This window comes from Anopheles coustani, chromosome 3 (genome assembly GCF_943734705.1).
Source record: "Anopheles coustani chromosome 3, idAnoCousDA_361_x.2, whole genome shotgun sequence".
Classification (NCBI taxonomy): Eukaryota; Metazoa; Arthropoda; class Insecta; order Diptera; family Culicidae; genus Anopheles; species Anopheles coustani.
This window is the reverse complement of record NC_071288.1, coordinates 71,074,365-71,089,968: the sequence shown is the minus strand read 5'-3', so window position 1 is coordinate 71,089,968 and position 15,604 is coordinate 71,074,365. Positions and strand designations below refer to the sequence as shown.

At 41.9% G+C, this 15,604-nt stretch overlaps 1 protein-coding gene and 1 non-coding gene across 2 annotated transcripts; both read right to left on the bottom strand.

The window, feature by feature from the left end:
- Window positions 1-1,029: 1,029 nt before the first annotated feature.
- Window positions 1,030-1,101, bottom strand: Trnad-guc (transfer RNA aspartic acid (anticodon GUC)). Its single transcript has one exon. It is a non-coding gene; the product is annotated as a tRNA-Asp (tRNA).
- Window positions 1,102-4,930: 3,829 nt separating this feature from the next.
- Window positions 4,931-15,294, bottom strand: LOC131272277 (RNA/RNP complex-1-interacting phosphatase). Its single transcript, XM_058273951.1, has 5 exons — window positions 15,241-15,294; window positions 15,072-15,144; window positions 6,056-6,249; window positions 5,886-5,932; window positions 4,931-5,792 (listed from the first exon to the last, which is right to left on the bottom strand). The coding sequence occupies exons 1-5, from the start codon at window positions 15,258-15,260 to the stop codon at window positions 4,987-4,989; spliced, it is 1,140 nt and encodes a 379-aa protein (XP_058129934.1). The 5' UTR covers window positions 15,261-15,294; the 3' UTR covers window positions 4,931-4,986.
- Between the last annotated feature and the right edge of the window lie 310 nt (window positions 15,295-15,604).

Here is a 15,604-nt window from a genome sequence, read left to right as displayed (position 1 = left end):
CTCTCTCTCTCTCTTCCCACCCCAAAAAAGGTCACCCTTTGCAGAAGCGACAGGGCATGGGCGGTGAAAGGAAGATGGAGCGGCCAAAAGCCAAAAAAAACTGGCGAGCCGGGAACCACCACCACCACCACCGCGGGCTCCACTCCTGGTGCAATAAAGCCTCCCGCGCCTCCCAGTGGACCAACGGTGCAGACTGTGGGAAAAACGAAACTCCGATGACTTCGGCTGCGACAAGTGGTCACGCAAACAAGGAGAAAGAGGGTGCACTTGATTTTGAACTCCAATTGTTTTATCCTCTTGCATTGGTGTTCGGATTCAAACGGGTTGCAGTAGCACCTTTCTTCAAAGGTATAAATGAATTTAACATCCTAATATAAAGTAACAATTTTACGGCACTACCGTTTTTCTAGCATAGAGTGAGTGTCTTCATAAACAGAACTGAACTCATGTAAGAACTTTCCCCCATAAAATCTATTTAATCTGGTTATAATCTTCGGCGCAATAGGAGAATGTTAATAGTTTAGATTGGGTACATCATATTCTCATTCCTAAATCCGTCACACTATTCAGAATAAAAAGCGAGAGGAAATAAACCGTAAAAAATAAAAAAATTATCTAATCGCGCATGGAAACAGCATCCTTTATTTACTTTACCGAATGTGACTGTGCAACAATTTGATACTGAACTCTGCCCCTGCCGGCGAGATAACCAAAGCCACTTTGCATATGTGAGACAGTTTTCCACAACCAAATGATGAATGAGCGCAGTATGAATGAATGCGAATGATGAATGAACTTTTAATTTGCTGGCAGCAACGACGCCCAATAAGCTACTAAGAAGAATGTACAACATCTAACATCAAACAAAATTAACGCTTTGTTGATCTGCTGTCTATCTTTTTGTTTCTTGTCTATGTGCTTATCATCAAAACATCGCATTATGATTTTTTTTCGACTACTTCTTTATTATGCAGATTATGTCTAATATAAACAACACACAACAAACAAACCAAAAAAAGAGAATCATTCCTCCCCGACGGGGAATCGAACCCCGGTCTCCCGCGTGACAGGCGGGGATACTGACCACTATACTATCGAGGATGTTGATATCGAGTGCTCTAATTGAAGGTGCGATTGTTTAATTCCTAATCTGTTTTACTAGTTTACTAAAATTTAATTTAGAAAAGCAGCAACCCTGTATATGTCGATAAAAATAGATGTAACAGAAAATACCTCAGAAATTCTTTTGTATTTCTCACTTATCACTGACTCCACCGAAGATATTTCAAGGAAGCCGTGACTAATCACTCTTTTGATCACTTTGTTCCAATAAACACCTAAGAGTCGTAAGCTGAATCTCATTCTTTCCTTATTGCGCTGGGTGTAAACCGATTCGGTCTAAAAATAACTCCTCTTCGATACTAAGTACTGATGAGCGTTAGTATAAAGAGGTCTTCCCGTACTTGAACTTTACACCCTCAACCACTAGCGGTGAGCATTTGAGCAGTACAGATAATAAATTTTATATCTTGACATGACAACACCCAGGAGAATCCCCTCACAGCCGGGTATGTGTGATTAGGAAACGTCATTACGGTGGAGCCTTTCAAGCAATATTATTAGTTATAATTGCGATCTGGGACCTCTCTCTTTCTCGACTTTTCAAGCCGGGTGAATGTTAGTGCCGAAGACTGCTAATGTTTAGCAGCTTGTTTTTACCCAAAATCCCTGGCGATAACATAATGGTAACAGCTTAGCCAATTCGAACCATTTGGGGGAAAATATTTTATGAAGTTTCATCGGTGAAAGGAGGATTTGAAAGTCGCTTCGAAAGTCAAAAATATAAAAAAATCCAAAAAGTTCGAAAGTTTTCTAATGGCAAATTGCATGTACCGTAAAATTGGAGATAATAAAGAGATCTCGAGAGTAATCAGCCACTGTGCCAAAATGTTGCCCCAAAGAGTGTACCAGGCCCCATCAATTCCGTAATTTATGATGAGCGTTATTGCTCAACCGAAAGCAACGGGGGAAAAGGCGCACTAATGCCACACTCCCTCGCACCCTCCCTCCTTCCCAAGGTGCCGAGTGGCGATGCCGGGGGGGAAATGTCAAACTGCCAAGGGCGTCGGATCGTCACTCGGTCACACTCCTACGGCCAGACCCGTCATCGGCCGCCCCCACAGCAAACACGAGAGCTTTACCATCCATCCGGGCGCTTTTGCTTGCCTCCCATCCATTTTCTTCGGGACGACGACGACGACGACGACGGCGAGCGCGCGGAGTTGCCGTTTTTGCGTGGAAAGAAGAAATGGACGCACGTCCTTCCGTGGCCCTTGGTCGTGGCGGGAGACACTCCAAAGCGCACGCATCGCGTACACACACACACATGTATCGCCGTCTCGATCACACTCATTATCCATTTATCTCGTTATCTGATTGAGTGATGTTTGCCCCGGGGCCGTTACAACATGCATTTCTCATATACATTTTCTCATTGCTTTCGTCAATTTCATCAACTTTTGTCAACGTTTTCCGTTTGTCTTTGCGCGGCGTAGGACGTTAGAGGGGCACGGTGCGTGCGTGCGTGTGTGTGTGCGCGGAAATATGTAGATTTTACTTTTTCACTTTTTACTTCAACCCCTTCGGCTTGGGTGCGTTCCCCGCTCGGTGCTTTTCCGCCACTTGTCCCCGTGTGCCTTGCCCGTACAAGCCATCTTACAACCATGCTCTGCTGCGGGGCCTCTTCGTTGCCACTTTCCCCGACCCCGACCCAGGCTCCGTGTCCCACCCGCCCGCACACATCGTCTTTGTTGTGCCGTTTGGATGTATGTTTCATGAATAATGCAAACTATTTTTAATCGGGGTGGCCCTTTATTGTAATACGCGCTCCTATCGGTCTCCGTACTTTGGCCGCCTTGTTTTTCCGACTCTTTCGTACGCCCGGCATTTTGAAAGGGGCAAACGTACAGCATCCCAGCAGCCACCGCCACCGCGCCAGTGCGTGCCCTCAGGGAAGGCCCGAAAGACCCTTTTTTCGCTGGCGGCTCTTTTCCCATTATCGCTCACAATCATCGCTGCAGACTCACTTTCCTTCCTCGGGCCGATCGAGCGGTTCAGGCAGACATTCGCTCCATCCTTACTTAGGGCTTTTTACATTTCGTTAGTCTTTTCCACGGTGCGACGGTGACAACTCTTTCGGCCAAGCGCACGGTGGGTGTTCAATTTTATCACACCACGGAATTGGATGTGAGCATTTAAAGGGCCCACAATGATAACGATATCGAAGTGCGTTTTCATATTGAACCTGATCGAAAAATAAACAAACTCCCCCTTCCAACCTTCCAACAGTTTCACTCTAAAAAGTCCCCCGGTATGAGAACGATATAATGCAAATTTAAACACATAACGGATATGCTTAAAGATCCATCCCTGTCCTGTTAGATATGTCACGGCAAATTAAAGCTAACCCTCATCGTCCTCCAACTGAATAAACAGATTTTGTACTGAAAATATGCACAATCTTGAATGAAATAAGAGAGTGAATTGCAAAAAGGAACCCAACTTGAAAGATACATTTTAGTATGTGCCGTTTTCTTCAAACGAAGAAAAGTTGGAAAAATAGTAGGAGTATGAGATACTCCGAACGCATGTTAAAACCACAGTTTTTTGAAAATTTTAAACTTAAAATCGACAATCCTTTATTAAATCAATCACGCAAAGGGTTTACACACTTCCTTGCTCGTCTTCATATTGAACTGATCGAAAATGAACAAACTCTCCTTTCCAATACTTTAGCTCAAAACAGTTTCCCGGTATGAAAACCATTTGATACAAATTATAGTATACGGATATACTTAGAGATCCATCCCTACCCTGTTCGATAAGTTATGGTAAGTTAAAGCTAACCCTCATCGTCCTCCAACTGAATAAACAGATTTTGTACTGAAAATATGCACAATCTCGAATGAAATAAGATAGTAAATTGCAACAAGGAGCTCAACTTGAATGCCACATTTTATTGTGTGTTTTTTTGTTGAGAAGAAAAAAAACTAGATGTGAGATACTTAGTACAACACATGTTAAAACAATAGTTTTTTTGGAAATCGTTAACTTTTAAATTGACAATCTTTCATTGAAACAATCACCCGAATGATTTACTCTGCTGAAGAAACAACCATATTTTACTTCTGTTTATTCAGCATGTTTTTTTTCTGTAGAAGAAGTTTCGTACTACTATGTTAAAGAATGTTAAACAAAAAGAAATTGCATCTTTAATTCATCAGAAACGCGTTAATTAATTTTGAGAAACAGCTAACCACGAAAATTGACTCCTTCCCGATTATCGTTTTGCATATAAAATTATAAAAATTGATTGTGAGACAAAATTCTTGTCCTGAACCTCCTTAATGTGCTCCGATTGAAACCAATATGAACTCTAGAAGCAACCCTTTTCAAAACTAGAATCGCATGGTCAGAAGATGACGGCCATTCGCTTCCGTACCAATCTTTCCTTCGCCCGCGATATTCACCCCACATAGAAACCGTATGCTCCGGCGGGTCAAAACGCACAAAGACCAACAACACAGTGCCCCGGTAGGGCACAACGATGCAAACTGATAGTAATTATGCGACGGCACGGCCGTCGTAAATCGCGCGGGCCAATCATGGCTACATTTTAAAGCGAACCTCGCGGTAAGAGGCTACTCGTGGAGTGTGGAAACACTCACCCACATACTTATGGTGGATGGTTACGTGGGATGGGCCACGAGAGGAAGATAATTTAATTTGAGAAGGTTTTTGTTCATTAACATTTGATTGGCCGGCTGGTCCAGATTCGATGACGACAAACAAACTCACGTGGAAACACATTCAGCATACAAGTGCAAAGAGCAAGAACATATCCTTCAAGAAATAGAGACTTTTGCTTGTGAAACACTTTGTGGTTTATATTTGTTTACTTTTTTTTCTTATTAAACTTTACATTACTTATTCGAACACCGTCCGCTTCGGAACACCACCATAGCGTCCTGGGGGGAAACGGTTTATCCTTTTGGCAGTGGATTCCCCCCGATCGTCAATGCCCCTGGAATGTTGGTCACCAGGTGAATCGTTCCTTCGCCGCCAGCTGTACCTTTCGCGCCATCCGCCCTGTTGCTGAGTGTTGTTTTTGGCCTGATACCGAGTGTCCCGGTCGCGTTGGTACTGAGTGGGACGTTTATCCTTGTTCCAAGGTTCCTCGCGATAGCCGTGCTGGCGAGTATCGCGGGATCGGGATCGATCCCTCGGAAATCCATCCTGCCGGTAATTGCTTTCTCCAGAGAATTGAGCTGCGGAACTTTGCTGCCTCCAGTCCTTCCGCTCGTGCTGGTATCGAGTGCCCCGTTCGCCGTTGTTCCAAGAGTCCTCGTGATGCCTCTTTCTCGAAAATCTTTCATGGCCGTCGGTACCGCGTTCGTCCTTGTTCCATGTTTTCTCGTGATTCCGGTGTTGGCGGGTATCGTCCCAGGATCGATTGCTCGCAAATCTGTCCTGGCCGTGGGTGCTTTCTCCCGAATGCTGCACTGGTGTGTTCTGCTCCTCCCACTCCTTCTGCGTGCATCCCTTGTCCGCTACCGTGTCCAGCGAGCGTAAACTTTCCAGATAGTTTTCGCGCTCCATAGTGTGGCCACGCTTCTCATTGAACAGCTCGATGGCGTCCTTCGCCCGGAAGCCCATTTGCAGGATCATGTACGCGCAGACCATGTATCCGGTGCGGTTCAGCCCATGCGTGCAGTGCACACCGATCAGTTTGTCTACCGAGGTTGGAGAGTAGGGAGTAGAAAAAACGAAAAGTCTTGTCTCGTTGACAGAAGGCTTTTGGGATCCACTTTGCCCAACCCACTTACCTCGACTATCGCGGTCCTCCATGAACTGGTTCACGATTTGAATGAAACTAATCCGAATCGATAGAAGGAGAAAAAAAGTACGTTTATGGTAATTTTTCAAAAATAAAGTTTCCTTTCCAGCAAGAAAAACTGAAAGTAGCGATTCTTATCCCGTTCCGTTCTCGTCTTACCGTCTTACTGCCTCGATTTTGGGCGCCCCGCAGTGCCCCTGTACGGCGAACTTCTCATACTTGATGCCTCTTGAGATGAATTCTTGCGGGTTGTAGTAGCGCTTGGTGTTCGTTAGGTCAATTACTAAGCCCAACGGTAGTTTCTCTATTGCGTCCTTCGGTAAGAACCGCTCATCGTTGCGGATTTGGAATTTCTAGAGACAGTAGACCGAAAACATTGATCCGAATGCGATCGTTAGTGACAGAAGTACTCTAGAAGTATTGAGTGCAATTATCGATTTCTACTATTATAACCATATTGATCGGTAACCTCTCAAAGTTGTTCTGATTTGGTCAGACCAGAATGTTTGATACCATTAGAAAGGCTACCATTTACAAATTGAATAAATTAATTATTTAACCCCCTTTTCGGGGATTTTTTGTTACTCTTGTCCGATTCCCAGTTTTAATGTTATTCCTCGATAAAGCATCTTTTGATGGTTACTGTTTCGCACACGCGTTTTGTAAGCAAGGTGCGTGTTAGTAATAGCTGTGCACAGTACACTATTTTTGTTCCTATAAATTAGAAAAAAAATTTATACCAAAATATTGATCGACTGAGAAACATGAAAAAGGTCAAGATGTTTCTGAACTTATAAAACCAGAAAGCAGTTTTCCACCGTCGTTTCTGCTTGTTTCCTGACGGACGCTATTTCAGTTTCTCGATTATGAAGGAAATCATACCACTAATACTTTAATAACTTTTAACTTTAATAACGATTTGTATTAACTTTTAGGTTTTACTCATACCAAAGCAGTATTTTTATGCTTATTATGATTGTTAACTCCAGCCGAAGATTTACCATTTTGACCAACAATATTGAACAAGTCAATACTCTTTTTTGTAACTAGGTCTAAGGACTTAAAATATCGAGTTAATTTGCATGCATATGTTGTTGTTTTATTATTTTACTAGCTGATTAACCCGATTTCATCCGGGTAGAAAGAAATTCCAAACGAAAGAGTGTTTTCATTCAGTATCTTGAGTTTTGCAATCTTAAATTTAGCGTTTTGGGGATTGTGGTATTTTTTAGTATTACCTTTAGTCGATGAAACCATGTTAATATACATTTTACATTCGCTATCTAATTGTGCTTCCACCTTGGTTCAACCATTTAAAATTCATCAATTGAAGTTAAACCCTACCCCACGATATGTACGCTTTTTTCAAATTCGTCGCATCCGTAGTAATGTGGCATCTTATTGTTTTACTTAAATTCTATCGTTCAGGTGATAGAAAGTTATAGGCAGGAAGGAGGCATAAGAATATTGAACATTTCACACTTGAAAAATTGTCTTTCTTTTGATTATGTTTAGTATAAATTGATTAGACCGATTTTGTGTGATTGAGAATATTTGTTACGTAGGAGAAGATAGAAGAAGTCTGGGATTTAGTCGATTTATTAACCCCAAATACAACGAAAATGATACCCATATTGCATTTTACCCATTGTTGAGCTAGGGGGTAGGATGGAAGCCCCTCTTTCCCCTTCTTCTACATGGATGACATTTTATCACATGATGGCTACATATTTAAGTAGTATGTGTACCAAATTTTATAAAACCCCATTCCATAATTGTTGAAGTATTAATATTTTTCATCATTTTGAGGGATAGGGGTTCGGAAGGGGGACATGGTAGGAGGACAATCGAAAGAATAATAAATTGGCAATGCTCCAGCCAAGTTTGGTACAGATAGACTTAGTAGATTTTGCGTTGTATGCATGTGATTAGAATTAACGTTTTTAGTTTTTAGCATTGCTATTGTTATGCTGTATAAGAGGAGGGTAGAGGAAGTCTGGGCTAAGATTGAACATTAAGAGTAAGGCCATTCGATTTAGAGACCATAAATACTGCGAAATTGATACCCATATTGCATTTTTACCATTTTTAAGGCAGGGGGTACTATGGGAGCCCCCATTTCCCCTTGCCGTAGATCGATGAAATTTTAATCCATGCTATGTTCCTATGTAAGCAGCATATGTATCATTTTTTGTGAAAATCCGATCAATAATGGTTGAGCTATAATTGTTTTTCATTAATTTTAGAGGGTAGGTGTTCGGGAGGGGTAAGGAGGGATGGGGATATCAACAAACGAAGTTTAGATCATTCAATCCTGGAAAATTAGCTACCTTCCTGCCAAGTTTGGTGTAAATCGGCCCGGTAGATTTTGCGTGATGCGATCACATACATACATATATATATATATACAGACAACGGTGACTTTTATATATTAGATTGATCGGTAACCTCTCAAAGTTGTTCTGATTTGGTCAGACCAGAATGTTTGATACCATTAGAAAGGCTACCATTTACAAATTGAATAAATTAATTATTTAACCCCCTTTTCGGGGATTTTTTGTTACTCTTGTCCGATTCCCAGTTTTAATGTTATTCCTCGATAAAGCATCTTTTGATGGTTACTGTTTCGCACACGCGTTTTGTAAGCAAGGTGCGTGTTAGTAATAGCTGTGCACAGTACACTATTTTTGTTCCTATAAATTAGAAAAAAAAATTATACCAAAATATTGATCGACTGAGAAACATGAAAAAGGTCAAGATGTTTCTGAACTTATAAAACCAGAAAGCAGTTTTCCACCGTCGTTTCTGCTTGTTTCCTGACGGACGCTATTTCAGTTTCTCGATTATGAAGGAAATCATACCACTAATACTTTAATAACTTTTAACTTTAATAACGATTTGTATTAACTTTTAGGTTTTACTCATACCAAAGCAGTATTTTTATGCTTATTATGATTGTTAACTCCAGCCGAAGATTTACCATTTTGACCAACAATATTGAACAAGTCAATACTCTTTTTTGTAACTAGGTCTAAGGACTTAAAATATCGAGTTAATTTGCATGCATATGTTGTTGTTTTATTATTTTACTAGCTGATTAACCCGATTTCATCCGGGTAGAAAGAAATTCCAAACGAAAGAGTGTTTTCATTCAGTATCTTGAGTTTTGCAATCTTAAATTTAGCGTTTTGGGGATTGTGGTATTTTTTAGTATTACCTTTAGTCGATGAAACCATGTTAATATACATTTTACATTCGCTATCTAATTGTGCTTCCACCTTGGTTCAACCATTTAAAATTCATCAATTGAAGTTAAACCCTACCCCACGATATGTACGCTTTTTTCAAATTCGTCGCATCCGTAGTAATGTGGCATCTTATTGTTTTACTTAAATTCTATCGTTCAGGTGATAGAAAGTTATAGGCAGGAAGGAGGCATAAGAATATTGAACATTTCACACTTGAAAAATTGTCTTTCTTTTGATTATGTTTAGTATAAATTGATTAGACCGATTTTGTGTGATTGAGAATATTTGTTACGTAGGAGAAGATAGAAGAAGTCTGGGATTTAGTCGATTTATTAACCCCAAATACAACGAAAATGATACCCATATTGCATTTTACCCATTGTTGAGCTAGGGGGTAGGATGGAAGCCCCTCTTTCCCCTTCTTCTACATGGATGACATTTTATCACATGATGGCTACATATTTAAGTAGTATGTGTACCAAATTTTATAAAACCCCATTCCATAATTGTTGAAGTATTAATATTTTTCATCATTTTGAGGGATAGGGGTTCGGAAGGGGGACATGGTAGGAGGACAATCGAAAGAATAATAAATTGGCAATGCTCCAGCCAAGTTTGGTACAGATAGACTTAGTAGATTTTGCGTTGTATGCATGTGATTAGAATTAACGTTTTTAGTTTTTAGCATTGCTATTGTTATGCTGTATAAGAGGAGGGTAGAGGAAGTCTGGGCTAAGATTGAACATTAAGAGTAAGGCCATTCGATTTAGAGACCATAAATACTGCGAAATTGATACCCATATTGCATTTTTACCATTTTTAAGGCAGGGGGTACTATGGGAGCCCCCATTTCCCCTTGCCGTAGATCGATGAAATTTTAATCCATGCTATGTTCCTATGTAAGCAGCATATGTATCATTTTTTGTGAAAATCCGATCAATAATGGTTGAGCTATAATTGTTTTTCATTAATTTTAGAGGGTAGGTGTTCGGGAGGGGTAAGGAGGGATGGGGATATCAACAAACGAAGTTTAGATCATTCAATCCTGGAAAATTAGCTACCTTCCTGCCAAGTTTGGTGTAAATCGGCCCGGTAGATTTTGCGTGATGCGATCACATACATACATATATATATATATACAGACAACGGTGACTTTTATATATTAGATTGATCGGTAACCTCTCAAAGTTGTTCTGATTTGGTCAGACCAGAATGTTTGATACCATTAGAAAGGCTACCATTTACAAATTGAATAAATTAATTATTTAACCCCCTTTTCGGGGATTTTTTGTTACTCTTGTCCGATTCCCAGTTTTAATGTTATTCCTCGATAAAGCATCTTTTGATGGTTACTGTTTCGCACACGCGTTTTGTAAGCAAGGTGCGTGTTAGTAATAGCTGTGCACAGTACACTATTTTTGTTCCTATAAATTAGAAAAAAAAATTATACCAAAATATTGATCGACTGAGAAACATGAAAAAGGTCAAGATGTTTCTGAACTTATAAAACCAGAAAGCAGTTTTCCACCGTCGTTTCTGCTTGTTTCCTGACGGACGCTATTTCAGTTTCTCGATTATGAAGGAAATCATACCACTAATACTTTAATAACTTTTAACTTTAATAACGATTTGTATTAACTTTTAGGTTTTACTCATACCAAAGCAGTATTTTTATGCTTATTATGATTGTTAACTCCAGCCGAAGATTTACCATTTTGACCAACAATATTGAACAAGTCAATACTCTTTTTTGTAACTAGGTCTAAGGACTTAAAATATCGAGTTAATTTGCATGCATATGTTGTTGTTTTTTTATTTTATTGGAAAACGAACAGTGAATAGAATAAAGGCAACTGGGAAACAATGATCGTAAGCTTTGATAGCAGAGTTAGTTTATGGAAGAGCTTTTTAAAGATTTTCTTTCTATTCAAGCACACCAAAACATCTTAGAGTTATTCCAATCGTAAAGCAAAAACGCTTTAGAAAAATTAGAAATTGTACATACAGTTCGTCCGTCCGTCTATCCCTTGTAAGCAATTAAGGCAACGTTAAATACAAGCGCAACACGCCTTATATGTCCGATAGGATCCAGTGCAATCATCCTCCCAACGGCATCCCATTCCGATCTAATCGAACTAATCGTCAATGTAAACTTCACCGTCGTCTTCACCCGCCCATCAGTCCCGCGAACGATCAATTTCTTCTACCCCTGCCAGACGTGGTTGCTGGTGTTGTGCAGGACCTTTACTGCTCGTCAGGGTGGCCGCCCCAACACCGACAACCACCACCACCACGCAACACCCTCTCCCTGTGTCGTGTACGCCCCCCGCAGATAGTGGAAGATTGTGAGATTGTGGTATGTAAACAGGTGGATTCAATTTCCGGAACAAAAAGGATCCGTCCACCATACCGCGCACCATCCCCCCGCTTCGGCTCGCTCGTGACGAATGATCGATTTGGCGAAACGTCGCCGGTGGTCTACTTTCAATTATGGGCGCGCACAAACGTAACCACATTCGGAGAGGAGGCCGCTCATGGGGGTTTAGTGGCTGGCCGGGCTTTGGCTTCGGTGCACAAGTGGGAAAACGGGAAGAAAAAAATATTAATTATCAATAATAATACATTAAACGTTCGCAGCCGTATCAAGATCATTCCGTGGCGGACCGCCGCCACCCAAACCGCGGCCTTCCTTCCACGCCAATCCCGGTCCCGCCGCTGCAACACTGCAAAGCGGCAGACGACGTTGCAGTATGCGGGCGCGCGCTTATTACCTTTTTTTTGCCTTGCTGCTCCTTTCCTTTTCCCTTTTCTTTTAATTAATACATCGACTGCAATCGTGTCGAAACGGTTCCACCACCAGCGCCCGGCGTTCGCGCCGGGTTGACGCGATCGATCTCGATAGCGTCCGGGTTAAAAGATGCGATGAGGAGATGCTGACGAGACAGTAAAACATCATCGACAGGAGAACTACGTCCACGACACCAACGACGACGACAATGATGCTGACGATGATGATGATGTTGTTGGTGGTGGGACATTTGAAGCCGCGCGCTTCAACGGGGAAATGGGGAGTTTGGCCAAGAATGAAACTGAAGACTCCATCAACAATCGGCCGGTGCGATGAAAAAGGTCTCAGAGAGGGAAAGAGGACAAACGGTGCAAAACTGTGTGCAATCAGGCAACAACGGCGAAAAAAGAAACACAAAACAAAACCCACAACCAGCCACGAGAGAAGGTTGCTGCGATGGATTTCTCCGAAGAATCCGAAGACCGTGACGGGAGGGACATGGTCACGGTACCGCGAAGAATGTGTTTGTTATATTACATTTTACATAATAATAGCCTTAAACCCTCCCTGGAGCGTGAGGACTCGCCCGCGGCCTGGCCTCTGGCCAAAATTGTAAGGAAATGGGCTTTACCCCAGGGGAGCACGGAAGGCGGGGGTTGGACCATGCGGTCGCGCGCTATCAAAATGTAATCGCATCGACTGTGTCCACTCGATGTCCACCGCTTTCGAGGAAGTGCTCCGGATGCTGGCCGGCTCGAAGGAGAGAAAAAAAGGACTCTGCCCGTTCGAACCAACACACGTTCTCCCCCCGCGTACCAACTCATTGCAGACTAATGACCCACCTTTTCTTCCTGTTTTCCTGTCTACCGCCGGTCGCGCGCGAGATGATATTATCGATCGGTTCGATCGGAACTCCTCCCCTCGATTTGCTGACCGGGTTGCGATGGGTGATAGGCCCGCGCGTTGAGGATGGTGGGGCGGTAGCGACAAAGGCACACATGATGATTGCATCCCGAGCGATCGACATCACCATTTTGCCCTCCCTCCCGGGTTCGCGCCGGGTCCAGGTAGTAAAGGTTTTTCTCTTATTTTTCTCCCCTTTCTCCTTTGAAAACCCCTCGGCTGCAAGGGAACGGAGGAGTCTTCATCACCCGTCTCCCGAAATTCACCCCGACCACATTGGGGGCCTTTACGGGCGGTGTGAAGATACGTGGCAGGCTGGATGCAGTGCCAAGATAAATTGCACAATTAAGACATTCCTGTGCTGATCCTGCGCCGATGAAGGATGTGTTAAACTCCGTAATAATCCAACCAGCGCAGACGAACCCACCGTGGGATACGATCCGAAGGAGGGTGGTGCGAGGTGCGTTAAATTAAAGAATGATAACAACACGCACATACAAACAGCCACACAAAGGCAAAAAAAGCGGCCGATGGAAGAAATGGGCCCTTTCTTCCCCCCTCATCTCAGCAGTACACACACGGTAGCCGAAGAAATTGCTGTTTGTTTAAGGACGCCGGCAAGACTATAAAGTGCTCGCGGAAAGTGTTTTTCGGTAAGCAATTTGCGCACGCAACGTACGGCGGAAAATAACTACAATTTTCTGCCCAGCGAAGCGCCCGGCCGTGTTCGTCCGGGGCGATTTTCACAACGGGCCCACCGGACGAGTGGTATTTTGGAATGAATGAATGGGTTTTAATTATTAAATTAAAATATTAATCTTGCGCTACACGGTAAAAGGGGTCGAGTCGGGACCGTCCGGGAGAAAGACGTGTAAATGAGATAGCCAGCCCATACGCTGGCCATAATCAGGCTGAATCTTTCAGAAGAATGCCTGCTTTGCAAAGGACATCGAAAGAGGTGTATGTTGGGAAGGTTCGAGGTGACCAGAAAATCAGAAAGAGGACACTCGACACTCGTAGTAGGCAATGGTTTTCTTTTTTTTCACAAAGTGAAAAAAGATCAAATTAAACAGACACACGGGAAAGAAAAATCAGTTATGTTTTTTTTTAACATTGTCTCTTTTTTTGTGAAAAACAATTTTCAGTGTTTTCACTAACAAACAATTGGATTATTGATTTTCATACTTTTGAAAATCTACAAACGATCGTTACGTACCCAGACAAATCTCTAAATCCCAAGTCAATGAAACCACCGTTAAGTCCTCCTAGTATTCTATCGTTCAACGTTGCTGATTTAAAAAAAACTAACTATTTCCACTTCTTGGTACAATTTGATTTTCAGGGTGCTATTGCACACATGCTTTACCATCTTGTTTCTTCATAACCCACAGCGATAAGCATGAATACAAGATCTGTATCAACAAGTGTTCCATCCAACAATGTTATGGATAATTTTACAATTTACATTAAACACAAAGGTACCGATAGGTCCATGCCAGCAAATCACTGGAAACGGAACTACGAGACGGCATCATTCTGTTAAGGAGAAAAAGGTTCAAGTCTTCTTAACGACAGCATCTTCTGCATGGTGAAAGATGAATCACTGCTATGCAAAGCGGAATTAACACATGCAGATTCGTGTGCAGCATGGGTGTTGCATACTTGTTGCCATTACCTTTTCTAGACCGGAGCCCCACGGGAGAGATGCGTGATGTGTCACGCATGGGCAGCAGACACATAAATAAACACATAACCGCCACGGCACGTCCAAATGCGGTAACGCGGCATACGGATCATCCTAAATGGGACACATTTGAAGAAAATGCTTTTTTAACTCTTTCTCAACCATCCCTCTCCAGGACGGCGATCTGTTTAAGGGCGCTTGGCAGAGCGAAGGTAATAAAAATTGATCCAGACTCTATCTGCAACGATCAGTCTATGGGTATGCATCGTAAGCCAAAGAACTCCGATGGAACTGTTGCCCTACTGACGGTCTAATTTAGCTTTCCAGTTCTGTTTCAGTCCGGAGCATGGTACGAACACTAAAGCGCGGTCATTCCGCCCAAGACGAAAGTTTCTTATTGCTATACCCGATGAACGATAAATGCAAAGATCGATCAAGTGCTTAAGAAAGGTTATAAATAATAAATAGAACAATAATATAATGTAAGTATACAACAAAACCACACGATTTCTTTGGAAAATCCACAGGTAAAAAAGTTGTTTATACACTTACCCGGTCCAATGGAACTTTTAAGGCAACAAATCTGCCGGCCACAGGATTTCCATACAAGGTATAGTCAAACCAACTGGAAGTAAATGGAACATTTAACATGTCATTCACAGTAAACTTAATTATTTTAACTAAAAAGTGCTTAAAATTACTAAAAACTTTATTTTATTACCGATCAGGGACACCTTTCATGTTTTCCTCGCGTGCGGATACTAGCGTTGACAGAATACCCTTGACGGAATCCAAAGGATTGGATCCCATATGGCGGATTTGGATCAACTTTGATTCGCTTGAGATTTAAATCAGATTTGATTTGTTTGGGACTCTCGTTTTTTGTATGAATTTACTGAGATGAAGATTATCAACATTTTTATTTTCTAACATAAATCATACAAATTAATTCAAGAAATGATAGAAATTATCGGCATGTTGAATGTGCACAGATAACGACTTGGGATTCGGACTCGGAGATCCGAATTCGATTTCCCACCACTTGCTCAAACAAAAATGACAGCTATGTTCAACGAAAATCTAGG